General features: G+C 41.8%; 1 protein-coding gene across 3 annotated transcripts in view; it reads right to left on the bottom strand.

Annotated features, from left to right (window-relative positions):
• The window catches only part of LOC131446546 (A-kinase anchor protein 2), a 95,669-nt gene that overhangs the window by 37,445 nt on the left and 31,992 nt on the right, over positions 1-26,232 (bottom strand). For all 3 annotated transcript variants that reach the window (XM_058617839.1, XM_058617841.1, XM_058617842.1), the window contains exons 4-8: positions 22,654-22,775; positions 9,234-9,348; positions 8,773-8,794; positions 7,796-7,924; positions 5,996-6,799 (exon numbers count right to left, since the gene is read on the bottom strand). In XM_058617839.1, the coding sequence (XP_058473822.1) occupies positions 5,996-6,799; positions 7,796-7,924; positions 8,773-8,794; positions 9,234-9,348; positions 22,654-22,775 (1,192 nt within the window). The remainder of the gene's footprint in view (positions 1-5,995; positions 6,800-7,795; positions 7,925-8,772; positions 8,795-9,233; positions 9,349-22,653; positions 22,776-26,232) is intronic.

Genomic DNA, 26,232 nt, shown 5'->3' with positions numbered 1-26,232 from the left:
CCTTAACCTTAAACTACCTTACTATCTTCCAATTTATCCTCTTAAATATAATTTATTGCAAGTGTGATTTAATCACATGAAACGTTTTTGTGTTCACGTTCACGTCGAATCAAAAAAGCCACATTTGTTTTCAATCGTGGCCATTTTCACTCCGACATCGTCTTAATTAAACGCGCCTGCACAGTTTGAACGCTGAACGTCTGCCATCGCTGTGGTTTTTGTTCTTTTTTTTCTATCGCAATCATAAAAAAAGTGTGATTTATTAAACCAAGTGTACGGCGTGAGAGGAGAATTCTACCATCTGATGTTGATTTGGGAGATTTTTCATGGAGCAACTTCACAGAATAGCTCACATTTGTCCATTATTTCACCGTTTACTTTACTTTATTTTGAATAAGTGACCATAATGAAGATAAAACCAGCGAATATTAAAGTTCAACTGGTGTATAATATGTTTTTTGAGGCTGCTGGAAACACACTTACCGTCTTCTTCTTCATCTTTGGGTGTGTGTGTGTGTGTGTGTGTGTGTGTGTTAGTTAGATAGGGATGCAGTGAGAACAGCTTGTGATTTATTTATTATTTTTTGTCAGCAGCCAACGAAAGAGTGAATGTTATAGAGCGAGAGATGGAAAGAACAAGCAGGAGACGGCAGAGGGGCAGTGGAGCAACTCAGCTTTATTCACCAAAGAAGAAACAGACATCAGAGAGAGAGAGAGCGAGAGAGGGAGGAAGAGAGAGAGTGAGGGAGAGAGGGAGAGAGGGAGGGAGAGTTACAAAGTGAGTTGTTCATAGAGAGAGGAGAAAGAGTCAGAGAAGTGTGAACAATAGAAAATGGCTCCTTTTTTTCTTATTTTTGTTTTTTAAACAGTCCTTACAACCATGATGAGGGCAGAAGACCGAGAGAAACAGAGCGACCCCTACGTCGTCAGAGGAGTACTGCAGGTGTGGCAGTGAGGTTGGTCAACCTTAACACGCCTGTTCTCCTTATACACACACACACACACACAGTAGCCCCTTACCCTTACCCTTAGCCATCAAAACTAAGTGCCTACACTGCAAAAAAAAAAAGAAAGTAAAATCAGCCTCATTTCAGGGACATTGTTCTCGTGTTTGTACAAAAACAAAAATTGGAAAATAATTATATTTTAATAAAAAACACCTATCTAACTTTGTCTTAATAAGACATTAGAGCTGAATTTAAGCTTTAATTACCAGTAAGAAGCTGAAACACGGGTTTGCAGTAAACATTTCCTACATGACAGAATCTCTTTGCTGTAATAAACATGTACAACTTTCTTAAATTCTGTCCAAGTTTTCCACATTTGTTCCTCATTTTAAGGAACAACATTTGCATACAGCATTGGCACCAGATTATTTTTCTAAAAACTAAAAAAGTAGGGCTGTTTTTGCAGTGTCACCCTAACCTTTAACCTAATCGTCAACTATTCTAATCGATAAATCTGTCTGTTTCTGATTTTCTCAGCTTCCTAAATGTGAACATTTCCTGATTTCTTTGCTCCACATAAAAAAAATCACTCAAACTGAATAAGTTTGGTTTGTGGACAAAACCAGAATCATTTCCAGGTTTCGGAAAACACTTTATGACGAGCGCTCGATAATCGTCAGATTAATCAATTCTGAAAAGAATCGTTAGTTGGAGCCTTAATTCTTACCCTAAAACCAGGTCTTCATCCTCAAAAAGGCCGTTACATTTGTGTGGACTCACAAAGACACACAGCTGAGGTAAGACACACATACACTCAAACAGGCAGACAGGATCAGTCGAGCGTAATCTCTTAACTTAATCCCAGCCTCAAACTTTTCTTCTTTCTTTAATTAAAACTGTGGCTGTATTTAATTATTTTATATTTTTTGTAAGTACATACAGTAAGTGCTTTGTCGTTCATTGCACATCACGTGTGTGTGTGTGTGTGTGTGTGTGTGTGTGTGTGTGTGCGCGGGGGGTAAAACGACACACTAAACACACACTTCTTTTTTTTCCATCTGCATAGTCTGCATGCAATAAATAAACATAGTTTGGCTAATCTGCTAATCTGCTGAACGTCCGTGAATGTGACCCCCCCCCGCAGGCCGTCAATCAACGACCTCTTCCATGACAGAACAAAAATAAATAAATAAACAAGGGAAAACAAATGAAATAAAGTGTTTACATTATGATTTAAAGAGAACAAGAAATCCATGATCAGCTTCATGGATTCCTCTGGTGGCTCATTGTAGCTCATTAAAGGTCCAGTATGTAACATTTAGGAAGGTTTACAGGCTGAAAATGTAATATTCTATCTGTACAAGTGTGTTTATATACATGTATAACTACCTTTTTTTTTGTTTTTATTTAAAATGTTTTTACACGCCCACTTGTTGCATAAACCTCATCAGCAAACAACTCAGTACACTTGATGATGATGATGATGATGATGATGATATCCTTTCTGGCATTTAAAGGCCACCGTAGTTCCCTGACATGCTTGGGGGAAGTGGGAGGGATAAGTGGAAGTTTGTTGCAATCTGTAGTCTCGCCACTAGATGTCGCTATCGCTCACACACTGGACCTTTAACTCCACTTCATATTTTAAAGATCCTCCACAGTGACAGAGGAGCTGGTGATGGTCAGAGGACGTGTGTGAGGGTTAGATTGTGAGATTATGAATGAATGAAACAATGCAAAGTCGTCACGTGGCGTCTGCAGCGACCCGAATAATCACAATAATCTCTAGATTTCTCTATATATTTGTATTTATATATATCTATATATAGATATATATATATAATGGAAAATAAAAATCATTCACTAAATAGAATATAGAGTATATTTACATTCTTTATCTACACAAGCGTGGTGGACGTGCTCGCGTCCGCTCACACAGTCACGGATGCTGTTTGTTTTCATGGGTTATTGTAACACTATTATGGTAATACCATCTTATTTCTACTCATTTCGTCGTCAAATATTGCTTGGAAACCAATAGGGGCAGTAGAGAGAGACAGATGTTTATCTAACAGCCTATTATCCGGCTGTTATTTGGACATTATGTTCAAAATAACACGGTATTACCATAACATTTCCAATAAAAACCCGTGTATTTGCCAGCCTTTATGGTGAAAGGTGTTTAGTCAATGGCCATGCCTCATAAAGCAGTGAAATAAATGACAAAAAAGGAAAAAGGCACTGCATTCTAAAAATAAATACATACATAAATAAATAGTTGTTAAAGGCCAGTCTATGCCCATTACATTAAGTGTAAGAAGTCTTATTTATTTATTTTTTGTCACGATGCAACTCAAACACTCGGATCAACAAGCATCACGTTGCGTGTTCACTTGATTAAAACACACACACCTTAATTGTTTGGCTCTGGTGAGACTCCAGCCTTCTCTGTACGTAAATGCAAAAAGCCCCATTATCGTCGTTTCACATCATCGAGTGGGGGCAAAAATGACCGCTTTTGAGAGCCTAGAAAAGGACCTGTATGTAAATATACAGCACGTACGATGTAAAAATGGCACCCAGACCACAGTTTGTGAAGCACCCTTGTAAACGAGGGCCTGGCTTGGTGACTATGGCACAAGCTGGCAGTGGTTTTAGTTTCCTCTGAATTGTAAAGGATGTGTGGCAGCGTCCCGCAGCTGTGACGTGTGAATTTAACGGGCAAAAATGAACGTGAATTGCACACAATCTAAAAAAAGGTAGTGGCTTATTTATACTCATCATTCATTATATCTTTGTGCCCAGGCTTGTTTGTGTTGAGCCATTGTTGGTTTTTCAAAGCTTGGAAAGGTGTTTTTCCTTCCACCAGAGCCAGAGCGTCAATCATTAAAGCTGCCATTTAGCTTCCTGTGCTCTACAGTGTTTAAACACGCGGGGGGAGAAGAGGTTGGTGGTGTAGAAACTAAAGCGGCTGCCAGAGAAGGTGTTCCATCACAGCTTCGGATTGGCTGCTGAGTTAGGAAGTACTAGAATAGGAGGAAGTGACCTCAGCAGTGGAATAGCTGGAGTTTTAAGAGAAGATCAGAGAGATTTTAGAGAGAAAAGCTCAATTCCATTTCACCCCCTGCCCCTAAAACTTAGCCCTGCGCCTCTGTTTTGCACGTTCACATGTAGAAAGTAGAGTTTCTTGATATTTGTTGAGGTAGAAGGGATGGGTGATAGGGTGTAAAGGCTAACCAGCCCTTGTTATGTAGCTACGCTAACCACAACATGTTTAGCATAATGTGGAGTTATGATAACCACATGTTTAGCATGTTGTGTAGCTACAACCACAACACATTTAGCATGTTGTGTGGCTTCAATAATCACAACAACTGTAGCATAATGTGTAGTTATGATAACCACATGTTTAGCATGTTGTGTAGCTACACTTGTTACAACAAATTTAGGATGTTGTGTAGCTACGCTAACCACAACATGTTTAGCCTAATGTGTAGTTATGCTAACCCCAACATGTTTAACATGTTGTGTAGCTACAACCACAATATATTTAGCATGTTGTGTGGCTACAATTATCAAAACAACTGTAACATAATGTGTAGTTATGATAACCACATGTTTAACATGTTACGTATTTATGCTAACCTCAAAAAATTAGGATGTTGTGTAGCTACACTAACCACAACAAATTTAGTATGTTGTGTAGCTATGCTTGTTACAGCAAAGTTAGCATAATGTGTTGCTACGCTAACCACAACATGTTTAGCATAATGTGTAGTTATGCTAACCACAACATGTTTAGCATGGTGTGTAGCTGCACTAACCACAACAATTTAGCATGTTAACCACAACAAAAGATGTTAGCAGTCCACTGTACATAGCATAAACTGGCCCATCAGTATTCTCAGGGGCTGAAGACGTATTCTGACATGTCTCCATGTTGCTGGACACAAGTAGTGACAGCCTGTCTAATGTCCAACATCGTCCATGTAAGTGATATAATGACGAAACTCCGGAGACTGACGTGTCACGTTCTTTTAGTGGTTTTCTTAATTAGCGGAAGATTCCAACCACTATCTCTTGTAACTCAATTCCAAGGGATTGAGACATTTAGGGACAAACGGTGAAATGGGACCAGGCCACAGAGAGAAAGAGAGTCGAGGGAAAGAGTGAGAGTTGAGTTACTACAAACTACAGTGTCAAAAACCTCTGTTTCCCCAACAGGAAACTGGCTCCCTAACAATTCAATACACTTTTTTTAAAGTTTCATAAAAGGAAATAAAATGTTCAGATAACAACAGCAAACTGAAATAAAAGGATCTAAACTATCTCTAGTTAACGTGGAAGAGTGAAGAGGCACATAAAGAAACCAAGGCAACAAGTAGTTCCCTCCTCTCAGCCCGAACCAGACAGAGTGTACGAGGAAGGGTTTTAATGTGTGGTGTGTGTGTGGATTTAAAAAAAAAATTAAAATAGGTGTCTGTGAAGAGAAATTAAAAATAAATGAGAGTGTGTTTGGCTTATTGAATGTTTTATAAACTGGCTTTTCTTTTTCTTTTTTAAAGTGGTGACCTTGTCGATTGTCCTCGGAGCCAAACTCACACAAAATGGCAAAGTGACTGATTGTCCGCAAAGTGTCACCGAACCTGGTTTGAGCTGTCTCTAAAATAAAAACCGTCTGTCGGACACAGCGGCACGAGAACGGCTTATTTTCCTGCGTAGCGATCTGAATTGGTCAAATGTACCGTGTTATTGTGGCAGGAGAAGGGAAGCGCGAAGGCAGAGCGCCTCCATGTTGTAGAGTGGGTCATGACAGAGCAGAGGTCAAAGATCAGACAAGAGTTTGTGTGTGTGTGACAGCTGATCAGAGTCCAGAAGAGGAGGAGGAGGAGTAGGAGTAGGAGGAGGAAGGCGGGGCTTCTGTTAGTAATCATCCAGACACAGAGGAGAAGAGAGGGGTGTTGTGGGTAATAATAAAAAGCGTGGAAGAGTGGGAAGACTCAGTCACATGAGGATGCAGCACTCGCAGCGTTTCCTCTTGTCTGTACCTGTGGCGGGGGTGAGGCCCGGCGGGGGGGCCACGTTGGTGTCGGGGTTTGCGGGCGGCGAGGAGGTGCTGTCGGGCTCGCGGCCGTCAGACGACAGTTCCGTGCTGGCGCCCTCGGACGTGGCGGGCCGCCCCGACACGAGGTCGGCCGCCGTGCCGTCGGCGATGGACATGTCGGTGACCGTCTTCTCCCGCAGCGACTTCTCGTCATCGTCGTCGATCAGAACCACCTCGGCCTTCACGGCGCCGTCGAAGCCCAGCAGCCGCCTGCTCTCGCTCGTGTCCTCAATGTCCTGGTAGCCGAGGAACACCATGGTGACCGGGTGTTCGGCGGTGGCCTCAGGCTGGCATGTGAACTCCGGCTGACCGGAGGAGGCAGGCTGGGTCGTGACGGGAGCAGACGGAGGCATCATACCCAACCTGGTCTCCCTCTGGAGGACGACCTGGGCTGGCGGGCTGGAAGGGATGGATGGCGGGGCGCAGGAGGGCGGGGACAGATCATCGAAATCTGCGTGCGTCGCTGGAGTCACCGTCACCTGACTCCTCCCGCCGTCTCCTCCTCGCGCGGCAGGCCTTGCGGCCCGCTGGATCAGCTGGTCCACCTGCGCCGAGCTCCAGCCGTTCTCCATCGCGGTGGTGGACACGCCGCCCGAGGACGTGACCTCATAGACCACCTTCCTGCCGTCGTCGTAGACCTTGACGCCGCGCGACGCCGCGTCCGACGGGTTCACGCAGTTGGCCGAGAGGATGCGCTGCTCGCCGGTCTGCGGGTCGTGCTGCACGTTGATCTCCATGGCAAACATGGCTGTTAGGGAGGGGAGAGGAGGGGGGTGAGTGGGGAGGAGAGACAGGGGGAGGGATGCAGAAGGGGAGGGTCCAGTGGAGGAAGGGTTGGGTGTTGGGAGGGAAAAGGTGAAGTGTGAGGATGTGGAAACAGAACTCTCATTTGCCATATTAGTTTCATATTCAGTGTTATTAATCAAACAGAAGGCTCAGTTCAGACTGTGATCAATTATTATTAGTGTGTCCAGACTTATCTGCTCTGATAATGAACTCAGCGACTGGTCGACACGAGTGAATACTTTCAGTACTTTCTGCAGCTCTGTTTCTTTTTTTAACATAATTGTTGCGAGTGACGCAAAACTGCATTTCAAAGCACCGACGAAAGGTGGGAATCAGCTTTTTATTCTGACAGTCCGAACAAGGCCTTGAAACTAAAACCGTGGAAACAGAAACTGAACAAACTGAAGTACGGAGGTTACCTCTGGTCAACTCTTTGGTCATTTAGTATTTAGAGGCAAGTGTGAAAACTCAAAAGTGAGTTTAAATCTCTCCTCTCTCCTTAAATCTCTTTTGTTGTTAAATCTGCACAGTAGGCACAACTACGACTGTCTAACTGCTGCAACGTCAGCAGCGCAGTAACACAAAAGAAACACAAGCAGATAACAATAGATCATGGTGTCGCAGCGAGTCACTAAAGAGAGACTAAAGACAAAAACTGGCACAAATGTACAGTAAAAACTAATCTGAATCCACCTAATATCGAAATTAAAGTGAATATAATGCAGCTTACAAGCAGAAAAAGTGATCATGTCATGGAGGCTTATGTTAGTTTTCTTGCGTTGTCTCCACATTTTGACCAAATCAGTTCAAACGTGTGTGTGTGTCTGCTCTGCATGTGCGTGTGAATCTGTCCTGCATCAATCCCACTTGGCTGCAGTCCAAAACCTTCCTGTCCTCCCTCCCTCTTTCCTCTTCTCTCTCTCTCCCCTCCCTCCCTCCCTCCCTCCCTCCGTCTTACCGGGTCTTGGTATGGCGTGCTCTCCAGAGGCAGGTGGGCAGCTCCGGGGCTGCGTGGCCAGGACGAGGTGGCTGGGATCGGGGTCGACCGTGTAGTCGGAGAGGGGGGCGGGCATGCAGCAGGTGGCATCTAGTGAGCAGGAGCGCGGGAGGGGAAATGACACATGGTCAGAAAAGGCCGAGAGAGGACACACACACACTCACACACACACACACACACACGCACACATGCACACACAACCCAGCCTCTAAACAAAAAAAACAAAACTGACCACACCCCTAAGTGACCCTGCCCGCCCCCTGTTTCAGTACACATACACATTAACTGCACTGACTTCCAAGTCTTAGCCCTAAACTTCATACTAGTTCCTCTGGAACGAGGTTGTGCCACATTAGGACCAGGTTTTGGCCCCTATGTAGGACTACTGGTCCTGATAAGGTGAGGTTTGCACACACAGCTAACTTAGTGAGGACACTCATGGACCAAAACCAGGTCTGACAGAATGTGAGGACAGGACAGAAATGTCTTCACTTCCTGTGGTTTTTCATCCTCACACCAACACAACTCCTCTGTTCCTACGTCCATAGCAACGCTCGCATCCCTGAGGTCCACTGCTTATGCAGCAGAAGTGAGTTAGTGTGTGTGTGTGTGTGTGTGTGTGTGTGTGTGTGTGTGTGTTGGGGGAACAAAGCTGCAGGGGCTTACAGGGCTCACAGATGTGAATTGCTGCAGGATAAAGGCTGCGGCCTCAGGCTGCAGAGTCATGGCCTTATGTGTGTGTATGTGTGCGTGTGCGTGTGTGTGTGTGCTTTGGTGCATCTGTGTTTGGGGGTTTAGTTCCCTGGCCTGTGTCTCTCCTGCCTCAGCGAGTCTATTATCAAACACACACGAGGACACAACAGTAGCTCAGATGTGTGTTTGTTTTTCGTGTGTGTTTGTGTGTGTGTGTGTGTGTGTGTGTGTGTTTGCTCATATACCTCCATCCTGGGTCATCAGGCTCTGAAAGAGAAATGGGAGGAAGTCCATGTGAGACGCAGCGGAGTGAACAAACAATAAAGGTTCAGAGTTTTCTATTGGAAATGGTCCATTTTTAAAGCTTTAACCACATTATTTCACAGATTAACTGGAACATTTCTAAATTATTTACGTACAAAAACACTGCTTTAACAGAAAAACAGTTTGTTTTCTTTGAAAAGTAAATGCTTTTAAATGGTCTAATCTCTCTGAACTCTCTGTAAAACCACCAAGTCCGTTTTAATTCATGTTTCACAACACAATTAAAACTCAGCTGTGTGTATATCGTACACAAAGCCCCATGTTGTTTTTATCACTGGTGCAAATGAACGGGGAAGTCACAACTAAACGGCAGCTGAAAATCGACTTCATGCTACAGAGGACGACGAGGCTACGCCGCGGGACGAGCGGAGGTTTTCCTCACCTTCTGCAGATCTTCTATGGAGCGCTCGGTCTCCTTCAGACGCTCCCGTAGAACCTGCTCTTTGGCGGAGATCAGAGACTCTTCACTCTCCAGTGTACCGATGTCAGACTCCAGACTGTGAACACAAAAGAGACGAGACCAGGTCTTCGGTTAGGGACCAAGAAACAAGCGGAAGAATCAAGAATAAACTCAGGGACAAAACATGTCAACGGAGCAGAGAAGGTTGTGTCCTGAGATACGTTATTACTACATTCATTCATTCATTGTCCACCACTTTATCCTCTCATATTGACACCTATGGTCAGTTTAAAGCAGGGTTCTCAAACTGAGTGTGTGGTTTGGTCAGCAGGGGGCCAGTCGGGTGAGAAAAAGTCATATTTTTGAGAAAAAGACACAAAATTATAATATTTATGATGATACCTCACATAATTTCAAAATAAAAGTGTTTGTTTTGATGTGGAAGGATAAGAGTTCGCTCTAAAAACATATTTATCATGCATTCATCTATTAATAAGATACAACAACATTATAACTTGATACTAAGTGGTGGGCCTCGTGAAATTGATTGAGGGGCCGCGGGTTTGGAACCTCTGTTTTAAAGTGTCCAGTTAACCTCTGCATGTGAGGAAACTGGAGAAAACCTCCACAAACAAAGGCCCGCGGTCAAACCGGTGACCTTCTTGCTTGTGAGGCAACAACGCTAGCCACCGTGCCGCCATGTGGCTTTATTACTACAGGTGCAAAATGGTAAAATGACACAGATTGATGCAGCAGTAGATCATCTGGTTACAATAACACTGTAACCCACATTAGTCCACCTGCTCCAGACCATTAAACTCCAGTGTGTTCCCGGTGCCTCTTGGGTCCGTTTACACTCTACAGTTCTGATCTGATGCGATCCAGATGTTCAGAACATGACATGACAGAGATCGTACATCTGGACGAACATGTGGCCGAGATATATGCCAGATGGGGAAAATGTACATCAGCATTTTGTTTTGATGAATACGATCCAGAATGATGACCCACATTTACCGCAATATACATTTGAAAGAGGCATTTTTATTTTTAAAAACCGCATTTATTCAACCATATTAGTCATTAGACATTAAGGATGAAGAATTACTAATCCACACATTGTGTGTAGTCACCTAAAACCTGAAGTCGACGTTACTCAGTATAGTTTACATGCACAGCTTAATCAAGCTAAGGTCATAGTCTGACTAAGACAGACAATTGGACAACTTGCCAAGTCTGTTTATATGCAGTATGTGGAGTAGAAAATCAATGTTATTGTCCATGTACGTCTGACTCCGCCTCCTGGCGCTGTAGCTCTCTATAAGCTAGTGCGTATTGGATCCTGTTTCCTGTTTTTACTTTTACGTCACAGAAAAACAAATCCTGTATGTTTCGTACCTGCTGTTCATAATGTTTGACAAATTACCATGTGGTTGCAGTGCTGTCCGAAGAAAGACGCGCCATCGCCGTAGTTTATACGTCGTCTACCTCTACTTCCTGGTCAGTGATTGGTGGAAAGACATTTTGGTCCTTGCGCAGAACACCAAGTCCGACTCCAGTCTGACTAAGCGTATACGTGCAGGAGTAATCGGACTATGAATCGCGTTATCCAGGTATGTTAGTCCGACTAAGACTAGCTCTAACTATATTAGTCTGACTAACGTGTTAACATGACATTAACAAAACAGAATTATTGTCTTAGTCTGACTAAAATCGGACTTTTAACATGTATATAAACACTGATACCATCCAAAAAACCTATAAAGCGCAAGATTCACTATTCACAGACTGTAGAAATTTAAATAAAAAGTGAAAGCATTTTAGCGTAGTTATGTTTGGGCTGTTACTTTTTCTTTTTAGGGAGAACAATATTGTTTGTTACGCCGTTGAAATGACTCAGCAGAAATGCGTTGTTCTTAACAGCCTCATAGTTCATAAATGGTCTAAAATGACTCGGATATCGGCTGATATCGGTATAGGTATCGTCCCATCCTTATCAGAAACATCAGACCAAAACCTGAGATTACACCGAAAATAAGCATCTGTTCACACACACACACACACACACACACACACACACTCACATTCATGATCACACACACATTCATAAGGACATTTAAGACATGGATGTAACAAACAATAGTAGGAAGCAGTAAGGGAGGAGGACCAGAGTCGCTTCCTCACCGACTGCCAGCGATCGTACCACTTCAGAAAACACTCCTCTGGGATACAAGGAATTTGTGCGTCACTGTGTGTGTCTGTGTGTGTGTGTGTGTGTGTGTGGCCATGTGTGTGTATAACAGAGATATTACAGTTCATAACAATGCCATAAATGGGGGTGTGTGTTGGTATGTGTGTGTGGGGGGGGGTCTTCCCACAGTTGTCCACAATCACTAGTTCACTGACCATGACCATGTACACACTACACTGACTGTTCACTGTGTGTTTACTGGAAGCACTTTGAGGAAAAATATGGACGTTCATGTTTAAAGTCAGACTTGGCCCGGTCCGACTGTCAGCTGTGACGATTTAAGACACGGGATATATTTGGATTTGTTGGAACCGACGGAAGACACTGGCGCTCTGGTGTCGATCAGTGGAGTTTAACGACTTAAACCTGCACAGTTTGCACTCGTCACGTCACCATCTGCCCCGCGTTCCTACTCACAGCGAACAAAAGCCCACATTAAACAGAGAGACTGCTTATATTTATAAAAAATAAAAGAAAGAAAAAAGGACATGGTCCAGGTTCTTGTTTGGAAGGGGAAATTGGAGGGAAGTAGCTGTTAGTCAGCGGTGGACGATGGTCTATGGGAATATTTACCCACTTCATTTACAACATCAGGAAACATTTTTATTGAGAGAAAATCAGACGATAATTCACATCTCATAAGTGAAAGTGCAAATCTGGACCACGTCAGGAGGTGAGAGGATTAAGAATCTATGGGGATTAAGAGGGATGAGGATGAAGGAGAACTTCAAATTGTGATTAAGAGACAAGATAGAGACGAGAAAGCGGAGCTGCGTTCAAGAATTTGACCTGCGATAAAGAGCTTTTGAAGGAACTGCAATAAAGAACTTTGACCATTAGGGGGCAGCATTATTATAAGGTCCCGAGCACCTATTGCTTTTCTTCAGATTATTATTAATCTGTGTCATTTTTGAGGGGCTTAACATGCATAAAAACTCTGGAAACTTTGCATGGAAGTCAGGTGTCTTGAAAATGCGATATTGGCATAGTGCGTGGATCTGTGCGTTAGCATTATGGCTCAATAGCGCCCCCAAATGGAAGTAGCAATTTCCAATGTTGGATTTGGCATCCATCTTTTCTAATAGAGTTTACATACTGTGTAACGTTATATAATTCTATTGTTTCTTTCTTTTTTAAATATATATTCTTAGTATATTGTACCTTATAGTTAATATCTTTATGTATGTATCTTAGTATAGGCGGGGAATCTCTGTTATTTTCTGTTCTTGGTTGTCATAACTGTAGTTAAAGCAATTCCCCAAGATATCAATAAATTATTTTGGATTAGGATTGTGATTAAACCAGACAAATATGATGCAAAATTCAAAAGTTGATAATAAAGTGTAACAAAACCCCAAATACAGGAAAATAACTTTAATACTAGTTTCATATGTGTATATACTTGTATTTTATAATACATTTTTTGACTCTATTTGTTGCAAACCTGCATTTGTACGCATCGCACATGTTTGAACTTGTGAATAAAAGATCTTGAACGTTGAATCTCAGCAATGACGGAATATTGTGCTGCAGCACAAACAAAGACTGGTTCTCCAGGGCTGTAATAACCCATCTTCACTGCTGTGCTCGTCCTCGGCCAAAACGCTTCATTGTGCCACGCTGGAGGAGCAGCCGCAGGGGTTTTACCGAGAAGCTTTTATTTGCTTCGTCTGTCGCCGCCGTTGTTTGTCTCCGCCGAGCGCCGTCGTGTGAGAGAAAGTCTGTTTACATCTGAGAGATATTAAACAAGAGCCCGAGCGAGCACCTCTTTCTTATTATAACGCCGGCCTTGTTTGGACGCCGCTCGCGCAGCCTTGCAGCCATTGTCTGGATCCAAAACCAACAACAACACGAGGTCAACTGTTTTGTGTCGTTTACCTCGAGAAATACAACAATTCAAGAGTCGACACTGAAAATCAATCATGGACGGCCTTCGCTGAAGACAGAGAGAGAATGTTATCACAGGGTATTGTTCAGTAAAAAGATTATCAAGATCAAACTGGACCAGAGATTAACTTATTAAAACCATAATAATTGACCTTCAGCTGTCATTTTTCAACCCACACTGTTCTTCTGTGACACTAACATAGAAACGTTAAAGTCCAGTCCGCTCACATTCCTCAGGACACCTCCACCTTTTCCTATTTGTTTCCCTTTCAGGCAGGAAATGGATTTTACTTCTGCTTCCTGTGAAGTTTCACGAGTGGAATAGAAGCAAGATTTGCGATTGAAGACCCTCCTTAATCTTTCACATGCAGTATTATGAATACACTAAACAATAGATGCACTATTTTGAAAGACAACAGTCCCAAGTTTTCAGGGTTCTCACTTCCCACACCTTGGTTGACATCAAATCAGGAACATTTCAAGGACTTTCCAGGACCAATTTCCCTTCAAATTCAAGGACCGACTATGCTGACACAGCTTAAGATGTGGAGGACAACTTGTATGAGTGTCTTCGTCCATGACGGTGTCTACTTTTATTGACTTTATTGACGCTTACTGGGACAAAGTGATTGTCCTTGGGATCTTGGTCGAAGTCACAGACAGAGATCACCGTGGCGTCATTAGCTCTCTCTTGCTTACGTTACTCACTCGAGTGTTTGAGTCGAGTGCACACAAATAATGTACGTACAGGACAAGGGAGCATACTGCGGGACTATCAAATTAGATTACAATCAATTCATCTGCCACTTTATTAGGTATAACTGCTTATTCACAAAAATATCTAATCAACTAATCACATGGAAGCATCCTGAAGTTTAAATCGGAAGAAATAAGAAGAGAGTTTGCTGGGTGAAAATGCCTGTTTGATGCTGAGGTCAGAGGTCAGAGGTCAAAACACCAGACTGGTTTGAAATAATAGAAAGACGTCCATCTCATCAGCATGCACAGAAGAACACAGAGTGTGAAGCAGAAGATGACACTCAGTGACACTGTACCTAATAAAGTGGCTGCTGTCTGTCTATGTTTGACGTCAGTTGAAGAGATGAACACGGTGTTCGTACTGTACTTGTGTCTGGCGCCCTCTACTGGTCAAGTGTCAGAAGTGGAGAAGAAACATGATGGAGCAGCGTTTTAATCAGTGACAGAAAGTGACAGTTAAAAACTCTGATTAAGTTCAGTGTTGTTATTTAAGAATATATATATTTGATGTTCTGTTACATAGTAATGTCTGGCTTTTCTGTGTGTGTGTGTGTGTGTGTGTGTGAGAGTGTGTGTGAGGTGGGGCCATGACCTCCCTCTGTCCTTCCTCTCTCTCTCTCTCTCTCTCTCATTCTCTCTCTCTGTGGTAAACCTGAAAAAAACACCAGTGATGTCACTGTCCCGCCCTGTCCTCCAACCACAGGACCGTTGTCATGGATACGCCGGGGTGGGCGGCAACTCGCTTTCCACATCACACAGACGAGGATGAGCAGACATTTAGTTTCATCTTCTGTGTGTGTGTGAGTGTGTTTTTTTTCTGGCACAAACACTGACCTTGTCAGGACCAGTGATCCTGGAGGAGACCAAAACCTGGTCCTAATGAGGCGGAACCTCTGTTTAGGCCTATGACTTGAAATGTGGTTAAGTTAAAGTTAGGGTTAGACGTTGAGAACTTAAGTTAAGATTTGGAAGTTAGTTTCCTAAGAAGAGTAGCTGTGCAAACGTGTGTGTGTGTACTTGTATGTGTATCTTTGTGAAAATGAGGACATTTTACTTTATTCAAAGTACATTCAACTTTAAAGGGCTTCTTGATAGTTAAGGCTTGGCTTTAGTGTTAGGGGTTAATTAGGTTAAGGGTTAAGGGTTAGGGTTAATCATTAAGTTTTGTAGAGGTCTCCAGCCCCCCCAATCAGTTTCATATTTCCCTTCACTCAATATAAAGTCATAATTACTATAATTACTGTCAGTTTTATAATTTACAGATTCATTTTGCATCATTTTATTGAGAAATATTAATCGTTCCATATCAAAACAAACACTTTTATTTTGAAATTCTGTGAAATATCATCACAAACGTCATTATTGCTGTATATTATGTTGTTTTGGTTTTTTTTTTTCATCAAAAACAAAGAAGACTTTTTCACATTTTTATCTGCCTCCTCCTGACTATAGACACTCAGGACATCTGAGTTTGACACCCCTGGTGTGAGGAACGCTTTTCACTGTGATTGACCTGAATAGGACAGATGTGCCACAATGTGTGTGTTTGTCAGAGACAAATAAAAGATGTTAGACTTCAGGTGTGAAAGACAAATAAAGAGTGTGTTTTCCTACATGTGACTTTGGTAAAGCTGCGTCTGTTTTTCTTCAACATAGTCCAGACTGTGAGGATTATGACAGCACACACAAGTCACTTCACATCAGGATGGTGTGTGTGTGAGCTGTGAAGTAACCGGACACTCGGCTGCTGCTGCTGCTGCTGCTTCTGCTGCTGCTGCGTCGGCCCTTCAATGCCGATGCAAAATAGCTCACACATGTTTTCGGCGGCTGAGTGAGAGCTGAAGGTTTTAGCTCGTGCAAATAAAGAAGTCATCGTGCAAATGAGAAAAAAAAGCCTCAGATGTAGTTAGAGACTGCAGAGAAAGTCACGTGTGTGCTCTGTATAAGGAGGTTTAAGGGACGTGTTTGTGATCGAGAGGAGAATCCGTGACCACAGCGAACCACAGGCGAGGACTTAGCCCACGCGGATGTCACATGACCCTGAGGAGACGCACGTTTAACGTACAGCATCCTTAACTGCTCCCAAATCTGGGCCCTGTGTCACACTTCTGCATTCTTTACAACTTCTGTTTCTAACACTGATGATGATGATGATGATGATGATATATGTAGGCTTTAAACTTTAAAGCCTACACGGCAAAAATGAAAGGATGTGATGTGTTCCTCTTCTTCTTCGTCTACATTTTGTATAAATACAGTGTTTTTGGTACAATTTTGAAATAAAACTAGTTAATTTATTAGCTTTTTTTTAAAAAAAAAAGAAAAAAGAAATGTAGTGAAAACTACAAATAACTACAGTATAGACCTATATACTGTATGTGCCTTAACTGTGGGTATCCTGTCATATTTTACACTCATGTTGCAGTTAATACACAAAATATTGTGTATTGGAGTGTACGTGTCTGTATTTATTAATCATAATAATATTAACAATAAAATACATTCATTTGACAACAAAACAGTATAAAAACACACATTTGTAATGTTTCTGCAGCACGTTGGTCAAATGAGGTCACTTTTAAATGCTCTATTTATAACATGTTAACCTAAGTTTAATCTATTTTTTCCTTCAGCTCGGCCTGAATCGACTTTTAAATTTAACACCACAGACCAAAAGTAGTTTCCAGAAAAGAAACCACCACTAACTTCCTGGTATTGTCTATTTTTCAAAGACAAAAAAAGTCTTTTTATTTCTATTTTCTGTTTCTATTAAAGGGGAGAACAGGCAGATCATGTGTGTGTGTGTGTTGTGTATCTCCTGTATGAAAAAGAAAAATAGTTTGGACGTGAAAATAGATGCCAAATGTGCGGCGGTTTAAACACAAACTGAGCTCTGACATTTCCTGTAAACTGAGACGGCGTTTGATGTCGACGTCTTTACGGTTAAAAAAAAGAGGTTTGAAGTGCAAATATATGACATGAAGATAAACTCCGGTAGATATGTCTCTCTGTCACGCTGCCACCGTGACACCAAAGACAAATATTCTTAGACCATTATGTAACGCGATACACGGTCTCGTTAGACGTTGAGTATAGTTTTCAGTCCTCGTCCACTCACGCTCCGTTTGTTTTTCCTGCTCTGGTTTGTGATTGATACTTAGATTAAAGTAAATTCAACTGTTATTGATCCGCTGTGGAGGAATACGTGTTATATTATAGTCTCATAGTACACAAGTCAACAAATTATAATAAATCTGATTTCTTTTGCTATTGTGGGACTAATTTAATCCCTATTGTCTGTGTTTATGTTCATCTCTATGCTAATCTATCAATCTTTTGATTTATCTCTTTTAAGACGTGACAAATCTTCTTAAAAAGTATTAAAATAGAAAGTCATCAAAATATGAATGTTGACTTGTTTGTGCTACAATTAAAGGACCAGTATGTAACATGTAGAAGTGTTTATATGCAGAAATTGAATATACTACTTGTAAGCATGACTGTACATGTGTATAATAGAATGGCCCTTTAAAGCTGGATTAGCAGTAATTTTACATGAGATAATGTGAAATACAGACTGTGTTTATTTAACCTTTAGAACTTTGTTCTCATCACTATGGAAAAAGCTATAAGAATGGGCAACATAGAGCGTCTTATATCCTTTTTTTCAGCACAACCTATATAAACACACCTGAGCAAAAAGTACTCAAAATTTTTAAAAGATCGGATTGAATTTGGGAAATTTGGAATATATATGTCAAAATAAAAGGAAAACGGCTTATTTTGTGACTTCTGCACAATTATCGCTACTCATGTTTAATCTTCAATCATAACTTTGACTCGGCAACGCATAAGAAGACGAAAGAGCCTGAAGATACACACACTATAAACACACACACACCCCAGGATGTCCATGTCCATATAAGGAGTTGTATTATTCCTATACGGCAATGAATCAAGGGTGAACTCGCGGCACCGATCTGTGCCACGTGAGCACTGAGGGTTAAGGGCACGGTGGCACAGTGGTCAGCACTGTTGCCTCACACGCTCCGATCACACGGCTCGACCCTCTGTCTGACCTCGATACAATTTGGGTTGTATAATAACAAGATGATTTCCTCCTTCCTGCCTTAATATGAACTAAAACATAAAGAATACATGATAAAGTGCAGTTGTGCTTCATCGCCGCTGCAAAATAAAACCAATGCTCCTTCAAAACTAAACGGAACCTTCTCCAAATTGTGTCCAGTCCTTCCACACACACACACACACACACACACACACACACACATGCTTGTGCGTGGATCTGTCTGCACGACGACCCAAAAAAGCAGCAGAGACGCTGCATGTGTGTCTGTGTTTACTTAGCCCGTCCATGTAATCACAGTGAAAACTGCTGCTGTTACTCAGAGCCACACACACTCTGCACAGTCAGCACACAATGGCCGCCGCCACCGCTTCTTCTTCTTCTTCTTCATCAAACTGGGTCAAAACATGAAGAAAAGAACCAAACAAACTGCTTCATTTCTCTCTCTGTCTGTACAGTACGTCGACACAAAGATCTCACTGTTCACCCTCTCACACTCACACATCTGTGACTTCCAGTTTAAGGTCGACGGCACGCAGCACCGACAGAAGCACACAAAGACGCCGCTGTTGTCCTCGTGTGTCTCTGTTGGCTAAAATGTGTTTTCTATTAAGTTTACGTATTACACAGATATTATGAAAGGGACTATTGTTCTTTTTCCTTTTTTTTAAAGCTGACTTTAAGCTCCATTTGTTCACTTTTGACAAACCCACAGCTGTCTGTGCTCCGTTTCTCCGAGCGAGTGCAGACGTCTGTGAAAGCCTCCACTTGTGAAACGGCCGCAATAAGCAGCTGGGATTCTGTGCTGTGGGACAGTGTGGAGTGGACAGAAGCTGCTTTTCCACTTAAATCCACTCCAATAACACACACACACTCATAGTAACTCCTCACTTCTGTCCCTATCAGTGACTGAAAGACGCTGGATAACAAGATATTCTAACACGGTGTCCCACAGAGTGTAAATATAGACGCCACACCCTCCACTAGAAATGTGTACACACACACACACACACACACACACTGATCATTTTCAAATGTCAACAATTATTTTATTTGGCCTTTCCACTTCCACTTTTCAAGATAATTCAGTAAAAACTACTATCTTATGAGGGTTTTAACTCCCACATGTAAGAAAAGACCATGAAAGTCTGGATCATTTAATCCCAGACAGATTAACACCTCTTCAAGCAGAAAAAAACCTTTGAGACCCTGCTTCATAATTTAGTTGCAGTTAAGGGTAAAAGGTTTATTTTGGTAACTCACATTCAAACACCTCCACTTCCTGTGTTTTCCCGCCCTTTTCCAGACGAGCCGCTAATCCTCAATTAGTTTCAGCTGCGTCCAGTTAAGACTCCTCAGTATTTAGACACGCGCTCACCTTTCACTGCCTGCATCTTAATCTGAGTGCAGTCAGAGTCAGGGAGGGGTTTAAGTTTGTGTTTTCCTCATCATGTTTCACCTTCTTTGTTTCTTTAACCAATCGTCATAATGTTGATTCGCTCCACTCTTTGTTCTTCAGGGAGAAAATGTGTGTTAATCTGAGTCTCAGTGAACGTTTGGAACATGATATGAACGCCTGTGTTAAAAAAGTCGGGGAGACTAATACTTTTTATACTTTACAACCAATTGTGCAAACAAGTCCTTCAACTTTCATTACCAGTGTGATCTCTAACACTTTTTTTACTGCTTTACTGCAGAATTCAATGCATAAACAATCACGGGTCACTTTATTAGGTACAGCGGCAGGAGGAACGCGCGGTGTGGTCTTCTGCTGCTGCAGTCCCTCTGCTTCATGGCTTTGACAGCATGTTAAGATGTCTTCTTTATATCAGTCAACAGTCGTCTGGTCATTCCTCTCTGACCTCGGGATTTTTTGCTCAGAACTGCTGCTCGCTGGATATTTCCTCAGTGGGTCACAGAGAATTAATCCCAGTAGATTAGCATTTTAAAACTGTCCAAAGAAAACCTGTCAGCGCCTTTGCATTAACTGACACAGGAGACCTAATGGTCTTCTGCTGCTGTAGTTCATCTACTCCAAGGTTTGGGATGGTCTTCTTCATCCCTTGTTTAACTTGTAGGAATCTGGTCATTGTCCTCTGGGCATTTTTTTGCCCAGAAAAACTGCTGCTGACTGAATATTCTCTCCTTTTTTAGACCATTCTCTGTGACATCTTGTCAGTAGATCAGCGTTTTCTTAAAGTCTCACACCCTAAATCAACCATGCCTCATTCAAAGTCACTTAATGACACTTTTTTTCCTTGTTTTGATGCTCAGTTTGAACTTTAACAGTTCGTCTTGAGCTCAAGTGTACCTAATAAAGTGGATGGTGAGCAGAATGAAGCATTTCATGAAGCTCAGGAACGAAACGAAGCAAGATCCGACCACAGTAACGCCCACAATGTTCAGAAAAACAAACCGAGTGAAACCAGTAAACTGTGTCGCACAGTTATCGTTGTGGGGTTGTTTTTTTTTATGCTTTCGCAAGTAATTAAAAAACCACAAAAACGCCACTATCTCGCTCTCCAGACAGCGAGTCTATTGAGCAGCGGCTGAATGAAGTGATTCAAACAATCGCAACTGTCCTCTGCTCCACAACGCCGACCATTCACCGCTGCTCTGTTTACACCAGCGCTGCACGATGTAGATGTTATTTTAAAAAGAAAAATAAAGAAGAAAGAAGCTGGTGATAATTTACAGAGTTTACATTCACAGAGAGCCTTTCATAAATGAGGAGGTGGAGTTACGATCGATCGAAACACAGAGGAGGAAATTCATCTTTCTTCTCGGCCTTTTATCTCCAATTAGACCAATGTGCAGACACAATCCAAATACCATAATCTATTTATTCATGTATTGAGTAAATGTATTAATCTCCTGTAAATATTAAAAACACAAAGGTCAGAGCTGTTCACTGTGAGGTTTCCACACAAAACAAGGCTTTCAACACCCTCAGGGTGGAAAAGCAAATGAGTCACATGGAAGAAATTTGAACACAAATGTGGTTAACAATGTGAAAGAGTATATTTAAAGCAGACTGTTGTGTTTTTCTGTACGAAAAACAAACTGCGGCAGAGAATGACATGATATTATAATAGAAAACTGACATAAATATGACATAAAGTCAATAAAAATGAACGTTGTTGCTCTTTACACCTAATTTGAATTCCTAAAGCTTGTTTAGTTCCATGGAAGCAAATGTTTGGAACATCACGCAGCAGCACACGGAGCCGATGAAATCACACATTGCAATGATTTGCGCCACCATTTCTTAAAAGGAAAAACAATCCCAAAGTGCTAAGGAAGCTACTGGGAAACAAATCCATTATTCCATACGAGTGTTAATAGCTCACTAGCTGCCGCACGTGTGCTTATTTTTGGTTCTGTGTCACTTTGAGCCAGAGGAAACCGAAGCGTGGCGATCTTCCCCTCACTTCATTCACCAATGATCTCATCTTCATTGGGGGGAAAAAGTGAGTGAGTGTCTCGCGGCGATGCTCGGTGGGAGAGTCAGGAAGCTCCTCCCAGGGACACAAACGCAGGAAGTGCACACAGAATCACATCACTCTCTCTTTTTTGGGTTTTTCTGTCTTTTTCCACCTTCTCCGTATCTCACTCTCTTCCTCCATCAGTGACGCCCCTGAAACTCTATTAGTATGAACAGTAGCTACAGTTCTAGAACTACTCGGCTGCACAGGGTTTGGTATTAACGCTGTTTTCCAGTACCTCCTCGTCATAGCACGGTTGCCGTGGCGTTGATTCATACGCGACACGAACTAGTGAGTTGTAAAGCAGTTGTTTTCGGTGTAACTTGATTCTTATGCCGGACGTCGCGCTCGTGACTCCCCCGAGCTGTCTGTCGATGTCACATTTCAGTATCAGCTCAGCTAGCTCGGCTGCATCATGGAAAAGTGTCTTTAGTTTGCAGTTTTACTCCGGCACTTGTGTAGATTTTGCTCTAAACTTACAAAATTGTTCGATTCCAGAGCAAAACTCAAGTTCCACTCAGTACATTTTCCTTGTGCAGTTAAGTCGAGTTGCGGTTGTAGCCTTGCTAGCATGGCTAATTGCTAACATGATGAGTGTTACAGGCCAAGCTTGTTGTACCTTCTGTGCAGCTTAAAGTTGATGCCTTACAATAAAAAAGCTGCTGAATTTTACACACTATATGGCCTTTAAATCAGGCAATAACCTTTTGTGCGACTGAGTTTTATCTACAACTGTGTGTGCGCCAGAGGAGGTAAGGCCGTAAAGAAAGAAGCCAAGAAGAGGAAAATATGATCGGTATTTCTTTTTAGAAAATACGTCTATTCAGTTTGAACTGACAACACCGACCGAGGGAATAGGGAAAAAGCAGATGTTTGGTAACAAAAACAGATGTTTCTGTTGTGCACATGTGTTGTCAATGGTAAATGATGTACCTGTGTATCAGCTCCTCCAGCCTCTTGCCCTGCTCTTCATCCAGATCCAGCTGTTTCCGTCGAGCCTCCTCGACCTCCGCTCCCATTCCCTGGAGGAGCCATCGTTCCCGCATGGCTTTGGACTGAGGAGAAACACACACACACACACACATACACGTTTTAAAGCTGCAGTACGTAATTTGTTAAATATAAACAAATGTCAGTTTAATTCAAAACAGTGTCAAGTCTTATCAGCTCGACACAAGTCTTTCTGTGTTTCTCAGTAGAGCAATGATTAGATGTCGTGTCACCCGGTGACATTCCAGCCCTGCACACAGGAAGTGATTTGTTTTTATGTTTTTTTTACAAACAGCAAACTAGCAATGTGGCAGCAAACAGGTTAAAGTTTGACTGAAACGTCTTAATTCTACTGGTAGTTAAGCAGTTTGACGGTTTAAAAACTACCCGGGTCCCCCGAGGCTAACGCTTCCTCATTTCCTTAGAAATTTTCACGAGGGGAAACTTCTGAAAAAAAATCTGATGTGATCGTTTCACGGCTGAGTTAGAAGAGAAAAAGAGGTAAGAATTAAGTGAGTTAATCTGTTTTCAAGACGACACCTGAGGACCCGTAAAACTGTCCATTTCAACAGGAAATAGGCTAAAAAGAAACTTTTCCTCTCACTGTACGACTGAGTTGGACTTATAGACGCATATTTTGTGAGTGCATCATCATCATCACACGAGCAAAGACGACATGCGTGAAAGTATCAGTCGTGTCATTGCGGAGCTGTGGCTGCATTTTATGCACTTTCATGTCAGAGCTGCGTGTGTTTTACGCCGCTAACGTCTCCGTCTGTGTTTCGTTTCCACAGCAGAGTCCAGAGTTTGCTTCACCTTTTTGGCTGTTTACTGTCAAAACTGGAGCTGACAATTAAAACACACACACACACTGAGCTCTGCAGCATTTTACCATGTGCTGTCAGAATGTGGCAACTGGGTTGTTTGTTTGTTTGTGTGTGTGTGTGTGTGTGTGTGTGTGTCACCAATGACTTTAAAGGTCCAGCGTGTATGAATTAGTGACCTCTGTTGGTGAGGCGACATATTGCAATAACAAAGGTAACTACGGTGGCCTTCACATACCAGAAAGGATGTCGTTCTTAGTCATTTGCATTAATACAAAAGGCTACGAAGACCCAAATATTATTTATTTTGAAGCAAATACACACTTTTACTTAGTTACATACTTAATACTTTTAAAACGCATCTTAAAACCCATTTTTACTCTTTGGCTTTCGACCCAGTATGAGATGTTGGTTTAGTCTTTTTTATAGTTTTATTGTATGATTTGTTTATTTGTGTTGCTTTTATATTTTCTACAGTATTTTATTGTTTTATTGTTTGTTGTTAGGTCTATTAAGTCTCAGTTGTTTTTAAAGTGCTTTATAAATAAAGTTGGATTGGATTAATAGAATAGAATATCTTTATTTATTGGAGACTGAGTGCATTACAAAGATAAATGTTAGTGAAGATATAAATATATAATACACAATCCTTTCACACACGTATCACAACTGAATGTGTGAAATATGATTTAAAACACTGTTCTTGTTAACAAAGATGTGCATCGTCAGATTAAACAGATTATGACTGGGGTTTGATGAGAGTCCTGCGGAATGTTCTGGGTTTTTCTGAGGCAACGGCAACTGTTCAAAAAAGAAGAGAGGAGAGGTCAGCCGAAGACTTTCTGGGCGACCTTGATGACCCCCTGGAGCGTTTTCCTCTGTGCCACGGTGGACATGGAAAAACCACACACACACACACACACACACACACACACACACACACACACACAGACAGTAAAGTAGGTCAGGGAGTTCTCTACTGAGCAGCCGTAGAAGGACACCAGCAGTCTTTTGGGGGGGAGGTTGTTGTTCTTCATGAGAATTCTCAGGATGTAAAGTCTCTGCTGGACCTTCTTCACCAGGTCCATGACCCTTTCCACGCAGTCTCCAGTGGCTGGATTGTTATTTTTCATGACCATTATGGTCTACCTCTAAAACAGTACAGGACGGAGAGGTGAAGATGAGTCGAGTGTCACCGAGTCCTTCAGCCGATCAACCTTCAATCAAGGTTATCTATATCTCTTTAAAAGTCCGACTGACACAATGATGTACAGATGTGCTATAAATACGTCAGCTTTTATTCACTTCGTTTTCACATCATTGTTACATTTTTGCTATTTTTTTGTGCGGCTTTAACCACCCGAGTCAGTGTCAGTGAGGCGGAAACGCAGCTAATTACAGGGACGAGTAACTCCAGTAAATAAGTGAGGGGAATCTTGTTTGTGTGTCTGCGCTTCAAACACGGCGGTTATTGTTGAGGACGACCTCAAGTGATGTTTGTGACCAGAAACCTGACACTTGCTTGACTGAGAACAGCCAATGGAAATGACTTATAGTTTATTTTTAAAAACGCAGAAACAAAGATTTATTTAATCCAGGAAATTCTAAAAACTTCTAGTTTGAATAGTTTTTTAAAAATTTTATTTATTTCACACAAATGAATATAAGAAAAAAAGTGAGGGCGCTATGGAGGCTAAAGAGACATTTCAAAATCATTATAAATGTTTTACGAGAATTACAGCTCATACGCAATCACCATTCATGGGAAACAAGTAGCATTGTTCTCTGTCGAAAATTGGACGTCCGGGTTCCCATATTCACTATCTGAGTGAGTGAAAACACCAGTACCAGCGGGATTAATGTTAAAAGACCTGACGCTTGTTTGAAGGCAGATATTGACTTGAAGGTTAAAGGTGAAGGTAAGACGACGTGAGGTGAAGAGTCAGTGGTGTGAGTGAGTGAGTGACACTCATTCATCTCGATAAATCTACTCAATCCTTCTTTCTTTCCTTTCCTAAACACTGTTCTTGCCTTGACCTGGAACAGTGTGTTACTTTAATACACATACGTGTGTAATAAATCAGATTTCTGCACAGATGAATGGGATTTAGTCAGGTTTTTTTGGCAGACACGCTGCTCCATTCCATCTTTAAGTCCAAATCTGGGAGAAAATCTGACTTTTCCTTTGGCTGAATGTTTTTACCTTTCTTTTTTTCCCCACTAAAACACATATAAAAGAATTCCTAATGACCCCAGTGTTTCACACAAACATAGATTTATGTAACAGTGCAGTGTGAGTAAACACAACCTGTTACCACATGGTGAACACGTTTCAGACAAAAAAAAATACCATGTGACCTGTGACAGCAGAGATGGTCACAGTTCGTACACACTTACACCACATGACAAAGTAAATCACTGCTTTATTTTGTAGTTTTTGTAACTTCCTGTTATTGTCCAGTTTCCCGCCTTCACGTGTTCCACCTGCGCTCACTACAAACTTTACGTGACATACTTTTCCCTTCAAAGACGTTCAAGTATATTTAGCTACAGTATTTTTAGCTGAGTCATGTTGTGGGGCTGTTAATGGGGGACGGGATACTTACGTCACACAGCTGCACTCGGGTGGAGCTAACAGCTAAGCTAACAGCTAACAATTCTGCTTGTAATTTGTCATCTCTGGTGTGGAATCTGAAAT

This window comes from Solea solea, chromosome 19, assembly GCF_958295425.1.
Source record: "Solea solea chromosome 19, fSolSol10.1, whole genome shotgun sequence".
NCBI classification, from domain to species: domain Eukaryota; kingdom Metazoa; phylum Chordata; class Actinopteri; order Pleuronectiformes; family Soleidae; genus Solea; species Solea solea.
Note: the sequence above shows the minus strand (reverse complement) of the source record. Positions and strands in the feature narration are given on the sequence as shown.